Here is an 8969-nt window from a genome sequence, read left to right as displayed (position 1 = left end):
TAACAGTTATCTATACTTAGAGAAGCTTTCTGTCTTCCTCAACTATCTGTTTTTAGAGGACTAATATCTGCAAGTTAGTAAAATTTTGGTGTATAAAAACGAATTGGTATGAGCAAGAGAAAACAAAAGGGCAATATTTTAATGGCATCTCTTCTAAATATACTAAAACATTTTATAGTATTCTTTGAAGGATATTACCCAGTAACTTTAAAAAGGAGTGATATCCAATATATTTTTTTATTTTTAAATATGTTTTTATTGATTTTTAGAGAGAGAGGAAGGGAGAAGGATAGAGACATAGAAACTTTGAAGAAAGAGGAGCATCATCATTTGGCTATCTCCTGCAAAACCCCCACTGGGGATTGAGCTCGCAACCTGGGCATGTGCCCCAACTGGGAATTAAACTGGCAGCCTCCTGGTTCCTGGGTCAACACTCAGCTGCTGAGCCACATCGGCCATGCCAATATATTTTATTATTAATAAATAAATTAAAATCCAAAGAACAGTATCATGTACTTGCAACTTTTAGAAAGGAAGAAATAAAAGTAATTTGAGATTTAAAGTTAGAAAAGAAAAGGTGGCAAACAAAGGACAATCTAACAATACCTAGATTATTAAGCTAAAAGTTTTTCATCAGGACATTTCATAATCAATACATTGATAAGAAGACTATGAGATCACTTAGTTGATCTGTCTGTTATTAAACTGTTCATAGTGAAGTGAACAAAAAGAAGGTTTTCATCTGAATTTAAACAAGTACTTTAGAAAGTAAAAGGAATCACATAATACACATTTCATTTACAGTGCAATTTTTCAAGCATTCCAACCTTAATCAGAAATAACACAAGATATTCAAGTGTTTTAAAATCAAAGGCCTTTAATTCAGTTTTCAGTAATGACCATAAATGCCTTCACAAAACATCTTTATCACTGAAAACAGAAGGCACTAGGCATTACTTAACACCCTGAAGCAGTGATTTCTTCTGATGCTGGTGGAGATAAACATTAAATGGCAGATTTTAGATCTTAACAGTGTCTCCTAAAAAAAAAAAAAAAACGGGGGGGGGGGGGGGACAACTCTGAAAACCACACAAAAAATGAAATTACCAGTCAGTCTTTCTCAGGTTCCCAATGCAATTTTAAATTGTTTTTTACAAGTAATTTGAAATTAATAGATAAACCAGGTTAAGTATCAACATTTTCAGCATTTGTTTGGTTTTAGTTAAATACAGTAAATATAAAGATAATTATTATGCTAACTGGCAGCCTTTGATACTCTTTAGCTATGCAAATTAAACTTGAAATGATACATCTGTAGTATAATTTAAAAGATCCTTGATATGACACTAACAACTTTCAAATTCTAGTCACAAACTGCATATAAATTGTGAAATTATTAAAATACACTTTTTGAAAAATAAGATGACCATTTATACCTAAATAAGGTTTCCCAGAAAGATATGAAATTTAAAAGTAGTTGCCTTTTCCATAAGGATAACTGTTGTTTCACAAAATAACTCACATGATCTGAGGCAAATGATTTCAAATGCCATATTCTCTCTATGACTTTGAGGTATGCTTCAAGAGACTGTATAAGACCACAGTTACAAACACAAAGAGCCTTTCTTGGATGGGGAGTGCACTTAATAGTTACAGTAACAGAAAAGGATAGCTCTGAAGCCATTTCTTCTACAAACACAGTTTGGATACTTAGAAGGTAATTCAAGATGCAGCTATTTACATATGTGCTATGTCATGTGTGCCTTAAAATAGTGGCTTTTGCAGAACACTCCTATTCAAACACAAACCAAACAAATTTGGTAGAGTAAACCAAACCATGATCTTCTATTTTTGGCAAGGTAGTATAAACAAAACAGAACAGAAACAAACAACAACAAAATAGCTATAACAGTGATTCAGGCAAAAGTTCCCATGTGAGACACAGTAGAGAAAGTGTTCTGAGAAATATAAATTCAAGGGGGAAAAACCCTAACAAACAAATAATGCTGAAAAATCAATCTTACAGTCACTCAATTAACTACCACATAAAAGGTTTTTGAATGCCTTTAAAATAATAGCTCAGTTTAAAAAACAGCTGATTATGAGGTTTATTATTAGAATGTCTTTGAAAAACACCCAAGCTAATTAACTTAAACAGAAACCAATTAGCAAAGGATAAGAGGAAATTAACTCTTCCATAATTAATATTAGATGCCTTCCTGCCTTTGGAGAAACTAATAAAATTAAATTGGAAAACATACAGAAAGTAATGAAACGATACCTACATGACAATGGGGGGTGGGGGGAAGAGGAAGGATACCATGCCACTACTAAACATGATGGGAGACAAGAAACATGTTTTTAAGCAATTAGTATGCAAAAGTATGTCTTATATAATTACATATCATAATTAAGTTAAGAAAAAGCTTCAAGACTAGCAGCCGGGTTTTGTGAAACATGTAGGACAACGGAAGGCACTACAAAAGCATTAGTTACTTCTAACTACAGTCAGACAGTTCAGTCCTTTCCTTCTTAAGAAGGTAACCAGTGTGAATGTTATTTTTATATCCCCCTGAGTTTTAACATGATTGGGCAAAACAGCACCAATTTAAAAAAAATATCTGCAATGCCAGCACTGCAGTTTAGAATCACTTATACCGATGGTCCCACAGGTCTCTCATAAGAGCACTTTAGAACATGATTAAAAATATAGAAATGCCTTTCGGTGTTTCAGTATTAAAGTGGAACCACCACAGATATCCATTTTTTAAAATAATGCACTAAAAAAGTCAGTATAGTCTTTCTACCCTGTAGCTAGCATACGGCTATTTTCCACTCCAGGAGATCTCCTTTGTGCGTCCAGTTGAAATGTCAGTAATGCTTCATGATGCACACACAGTCCTTTCTGGCTGGAAAATCCTGGCAAATATCATGTCATGCTCGTTCTGAGCAGGATGCTTTGTAGGTCCTCTGGCAATGCTAAGATAATTGCATCTATGTGTCCCCGTAACTTTTCCATAGTTTCAGGTTTCACAGGTAAATGCTCTCGATCAGCCTGCAACTATACAAGAAACATTTGGAAGCATTTAAGTTATCCTCTGAGTCTGTATTAATACATTATATTTTCTAAATAAACATTTTAATGGTCTAATGATTTGTACACTCCAATCAGAATTTACAGAAACTGTAAAAAAAGCAAAGAACGTGCCATTTAAACAGTATATTGTTTGAGCTTAATGAAAAACTCCCATGTAAATTGATAATAGTTAATGCATATCATGTGGTATTAAATATAAGTGACAATGATTTTGTAGAGCACATTAGACTCCATGTAAATACTTTTAAAATATAGGTGACAGTCCATGATGTGTCACAGATGTAACCTTTTCATTTTTTGTTTTAAATTTATTTTATTTATTTACTTTAGAGAAACAGCCATTTGTTGTTCCACGTATTTATGCTTTCTTGGTTGACTCTTTTCATTTTTTTCCCCATATGTTTTTATTGGTTTCAGAGAGAGGAAGGGAGAGAGAGAGAAACATCAAAGATGAGAGAGAACCATTTCAGGCAGAAGGGTATCATTATGATCTGCTTGAGAGACAAAGTATTTTCAGTCAGGTCTACTATCAATCTCAAGTCCTCTCATTTAAAAAGATTACGTCTGTGCTCTGGTCTGGCAGCTCAGTTGGTTAGAGCATCATCCTGATACATAAAGGTTGCAGGTTTGATTTCCGATCAGGGCACATTCAAGAATCAACCAATCGCATGGCTGGTGTGGCTCAGTGGCTGAGTGTCTAGTCATAAACCAGGATGTCACAGTTCGATTCTGGGTCAGGGCACATGCCCAGGTTGTGGGCTCGATTCCCAGTAGGGGGTGTGCAGGAGGCAACCAATGGATGATTCTCTCTCATCATTGATGTTTCTATCTCTCCCCCTTCCTTCCTCTTTCTGAAATCAATCCTATACAATAAATAGGCAATATGCAAATTGACCCTCACACCATAACACCAGCACAAGATGGCGGTGTGCACAGTGGGGACAGGGCAGCGAGGGCAGGGGTGGTGGCTGCTCTGCACGGCTTCCACTAGGGTTCCTGCAGCCCTGCGGGGGCGCAGGGGTCCCAGCGTCCACTTCGCGCGGCTTCTGCCAGGGTTTCCGCGGCCCCACATGCACACAACAGGGGTGGGGCCCGACAGCCACTGTGCAGGGCCTGGAGGCGGGGCATCAGGGCGGCACTCCAGGACTCAGGGCCATCCCGCAGCACGCCGGCCACGTGGGGCGGGACTCTGGGACTCAGGGCGGTCCCATGGCGTGGGGGGGTGGGTCCCAGGTCTCGCGCAATGGGTCACTAGTAAAAACACATGGGGGGAAAATTTAAAAGAATCAACCAATGAAAGCATAAATAAGTGGGACAACAAGTCTATGTTTCTCTAAAGTAAATAAATAAATTAATTAAAAATTAAAAATAAATAAAAAGGTTACATCTGTGATACATCATAGACTGTCACCTCAAATGTGAAGAAAATATCTTCACAGACCTTTGGCTGTTTTGGCTACATACCAGCTTACTTTTTAGCTTCAATACAAGGTCTACTGTTTCTACTTCTGTGTGTTTCTGGGTCCAGAGAAGTAAGTCCTAGAACAAACAAATCCCAAATCAGTTAAGTGCTCAAAATCATTTTCAAACTGCTCTATTTCAAAAGATAAAACTCCTGAGAAGGACAAAAACAAAAAGGAGAACAGGGTATTTAACCAAGATACAGCATGACAGCACAAAAATAATTCTGTACATGATATTCTTACAATGTTAATTAGATAATTTTCAACATTAGCCAGAACAATTATTGAATATTTGTCAGTAAAAGAAAATGTAAGAACCTTCTCTCTAAGGTAGCCCTTTTAGATCAATCACGAAAAAACAAAATTGCAATTCAAAGTACAATCAGTACTACCTACCCCCACTAAGTAGTGAGTATTTTAATTTATAAGGAACATTGGCTAACAAATGAAGATAACTGTGAACATGAATATAATACTGGATGTAAACTTTGCATCTTCAAATAAACTCTTACTGGACTTATTTGTGGTTGTCTTCATCGTACTCCTTCTCTTAAAATCACAATCACTGTGAGTTTATGATTAGAAAGTTAACACTGAGGCCAGCCCACCTCAAACTAAATACAAATGAAAATGAGACTATCCTTTGTATTCACTTAACTTAAAATAGTCTGGTAACATATTATAGAATATAAAAACGTCAGTCCAAATACAGGGAAAAATTATTAATAGTAACTCCAAGAGGTTAATAAGGCATGCTGGAAAAAAATCTGAGTTAGACTATTTGAATCTGAATTCTGACTCCATCCAGTGGTATGCTGGAAAATATTTAACAACCAGAAAAAGTCTCTGGTTTGTAGCATTTGCCAATTTCTGTGGTGTAATACTCCCACTGTAGCCGATTTTAAACTACTAACCTAAGATCACTGAATGCAGAGCAGGGAAGAGATGTATAGTCAGCTCTTATGAGCCAAAGCAAGTGGGCCCTGGCTCCCTGCTAGCTCCCCTACTTAGCAGTAATGTGATCTGAAGCAAGTCACTTAACTTACAATCCTCAGGTGTCCCATAATGCAGATTATAACACACCTACTTTAATGAACTGTTGTGAAAATTAAAAGAGATTTTCCACATAGAGCACCTTACACAGTCCTTGGCATATAGCACATGATCTAGAAGTGTTAGCTATTACTAGTTTTATCCTTCCAGCCTCTAAGGATAACTTTTATCTTTTTCCCCCAATAAATGTTAATATAACACAAACATGCAGTTCTCTAACCTCTTTACAAAGAGCTTCTAGATGGAGTGCCTCCAATTTCTGGGTCATTTCCTTCCGCCGGGTCTTGAACCAACCATCAAAATTTGGGGATTTTAGAAAATGCCTATAAAAATCAATTTTAAAACAGCAAAGTTTGATTATGACTTACTTTCTCTCCTCAATACCTTTCCTACCTATAGCTGGAAGAACCATGTGAAACAATGCAATTTTGAATAAAATAATATAAGTTCAAGTCCAGCTTTTTGTTTTTTCTTCTCAAAAACAAAGCTGTATAGATGGGTAAAAAAGAAAGAAAGCTAACCGGTAAAGTCCAATCCAATCGCCTTTTATTCTAGAGGTCAACTGAGGTCCTGTTTTCTCAAGTGTTTTCATAAATTCTTCTGGAAGGAATTGTCTTAATTGGGGTGGACTCTATAAAAAAAGAACATACTATATTTAAAAATTAGAAATGCATGTGTTCAAAGAAATTAATTACAGTGAGAGAACTCAAATAGGAATTTAATTTAATATATTTATACCTTCCATGGAGAAATACTTTTCTGCAAAGGCATTAAGCTTGCCACATATCTTTCCTAAAACCAAGAAAAAAAATGTCAATCAAGTTAGTTTTTCCAGAGAGTCTTCAAAAACGTTTATTAAATAAATCAACTTAAAAGAAATGAGTTCCCAAGTTTTTCATCATATAGTCTTTCAATAGCTATCAACAACACCATCATCCCCCATAGTGGTAAAGTTCAGAATGAATTAAGAAGTCAGGCTTTCAATAAAAATGTATTTTAGATAATCCAAGAAACTACACTTTTTTAAAAAACATTTTTTTATTGATAGATTTAGAGAGAGGAAGAGGAAGAGAAAAGAGAGGGAAAGGGAAACATTGATTTGTTGTTCCACTTATTTATGCATTTACTGGTTGCTTCTTATATGTGCCCTGACTGGGGATCGAACCCACACTCTTGGTATATTGGGATGATGGTCTAATAAACTCAGCTACCCTACTTGCCCAGGTCAGGACTACACATTTTTTAATGATAATAATTAATCTTATTCAATAACTATGTTCTGGAAAATACACTCAACATTTTAAATGTATAATCTCTTTCCATCCTTGCAACCCTCCTATGTGGCAGGTATTATTGGGAATATACGGCTTCAAAAGACCTGCTCAAGTGGAATTAACCACATTTTACAAATAAAATAATTGAGGGTAAAAAAAAGAAAGTGATTTCCCAAAGTTACACAGTTATAACAAGAATAGATAATCCAGGTCTTTTGTAAAGGGCTCAATTTTTTAAAGATTTTTTTATTGATTTTAGAGAGAGAGGAACGGAGAGGAATAGAGAGAGAAAAAGCGATGAGAGAGAAAAATCAATTGGCTGCCTCCTGCATGCCCCCTGCCAGGGATCAAGGCTGTAACCTGGGCATGTGCCCTGAATCAGTGACCTCTTGGTTCACAGGTTGATGCTCAACCACTGAACAACACTGGCTGGGGTAAAGGTCTCTTTGTTTTTTATTATTAAATATATTGGGGTGACATTGGTCAACATGAACATATAGGTTTCAGGTGTGAGTTTCTATGTTACAAGATATGTATATTACACTGTGTACCCACCACCCAAGTCAAATTTTCTCATCACGATATATTAGGACCTCCTTCTCCTCCCACCCCCTTCCCTCTGGCAACCACCATGCTGCTGTTTATGTTCACAAGTTTCAGTTTTATATCCCATATATGAGTGAAATCACATGGTTCTTACCTTTTTCTTTCCTTTTTAATTGTTGATAGTATTACAGGTATTTCCCATTCCTCCCACCCCCTTTGTCCCATTCCTCCCAGGTTCTTAGCTTTTTCTGACTTATTTCATTTAGCATAATGTTCTCAAGGTCCATCCATGTTGTTGCAAATGGCACTCACTATTTCATCCCTTCTTATGGCTGAGTAGTATTCCATTGTGTATATGTACCAAATCTTTTTTATCCAGCCCTCTATCGCAGGGCACTTTGGTTGTTTTCATGTCTTGGCCACCGTGAATAATGCTGGAATGAATATAAGGGTGCATATATCTTTGAAAATACATGATATTGAGGTTTTTGGGAGGGAAACCCAAGAGAGGGATTGCTGGGTCATATGGTAGTTCTATTCTCAATTTTTTGAGGAATCGCCAGACGGCTTTCTATAGTGTTTGTGCCAGTCTACATTCCCACCAGCAGTGAATGAGGGTTCCCTTTTTCCCACAACCTCTCCAATACTTGTTATTGCTTGTCTTGTTGATACTGGCCCCTCTAATAGCTGGGAGGTGGTATCTCATTGCAGTTTTTTTTTTTATATATATATTTTATTGATTTTTTACAGAGAGGAAGGGAGAGAGATAGAGAGTTAGAGAAACATCGATCAGCCGCCTCCTGCACATCTCCCACTGGGGATGTGCCCGCAACCCAGGTACATGCCCTTGACCGGAATCGAACCCGGGACCCCTCAGTCCGCAGGCCGACGCTCTATCCACTGAGCCAAACCGGTTTCGGCTGCAGTTTTGATTTGCATTTCCCTAATTACCAGTGAGGTTGAACAGCTTTTCATATATCTATTGGCTGCTCATACGTCGTCTTGGGATAGGTGTGTTTTCAGGTCCTCTGCCTAGTTTCTGATTGAGTTGTTTGATGTTGAGTTTTATGAGTTCTTTATATATTTTGGAAATTACTAGTAAACCTTTGTCGGAGCTATTGTTTACAAATATCATCTCCCATCTGGTTAACTGCTTCTTTGTTTTGTTGTCAGTTTCTTTTGCTTTTTCAGAAGTTTTTTAGTTTGATATAGTTCCATTCATTTATTTTGCCTTTACTTCCCTTGCCTTTGGGGTCAAATTCATAAAATATTCTCTATGACCAAGGTCCATAAATTTGGTACTTATATTTTCTTTTATGTAACTTATTGTTTTGGGTCTTATATTTAGTTATTTGATCCATTTTAAATTAATTTTTGTACATGGGGACAAACTTTAATCCAGTTTCATTCGTTTGCATGTGGCTTTCCAGTTGTCCCAGCACCATTTAATGAAGAGCCTATCTTTACTCCACTGTGTGTTTTTGGCTCCTTTGTAAAAAATTATCTGTCCATATACCTGTGGTTTTATAGCTGGAC

The 8969-nt window shown here is 36.7% G+C and overlaps 1 protein-coding gene across 6 annotated transcripts in view; it reads right to left on the bottom strand.

Moving 5' to 3' along the window:
- Window positions 1-851: 851 nt before the first annotated feature.
- The window catches only part of DENND6A (DENN domain containing 6A), a 48617-nt gene continuing 40499 nt past the window's right edge, over window positions 852-8969 (bottom strand). For 5 of the 6 annotated variants that reach the window (XM_036331823.1, XM_036331822.1, XM_036331821.1 and 2 more), the window contains 5 exons: window positions 6352-6405; window positions 6135-6244; window positions 5834-5936; window positions 4562-4636; window positions 852-3061 (listed from right to left, as the gene is read on the bottom strand). In XM_036331823.1, coding sequence (XP_036187716.1) covers window positions 2930-3061; window positions 4562-4636; window positions 5834-5936; window positions 6135-6244; window positions 6352-6405 — 474 coding nt within the window. In that variant the 3' untranslated portion in view covers window positions 852-2929. The remainder of the gene's footprint in view (window positions 3062-4561; window positions 4637-5833; window positions 5937-6134; window positions 6245-6351; window positions 6406-8969) is intronic. The other variant, XM_036331825.1, reaches the window with a different exon arrangement.

Source organism: Myotis myotis, unplaced genomic scaffold, assembly GCF_014108235.1.
Source record: "Myotis myotis isolate mMyoMyo1 unplaced genomic scaffold, mMyoMyo1.p scaffold_m19_p_13, whole genome shotgun sequence".
Classification (NCBI taxonomy): domain Eukaryota; kingdom Metazoa; phylum Chordata; class Mammalia; order Chiroptera; family Vespertilionidae; genus Myotis; species Myotis myotis.
This window is presented reverse-complemented; position numbering and strand designations above follow the sequence as displayed.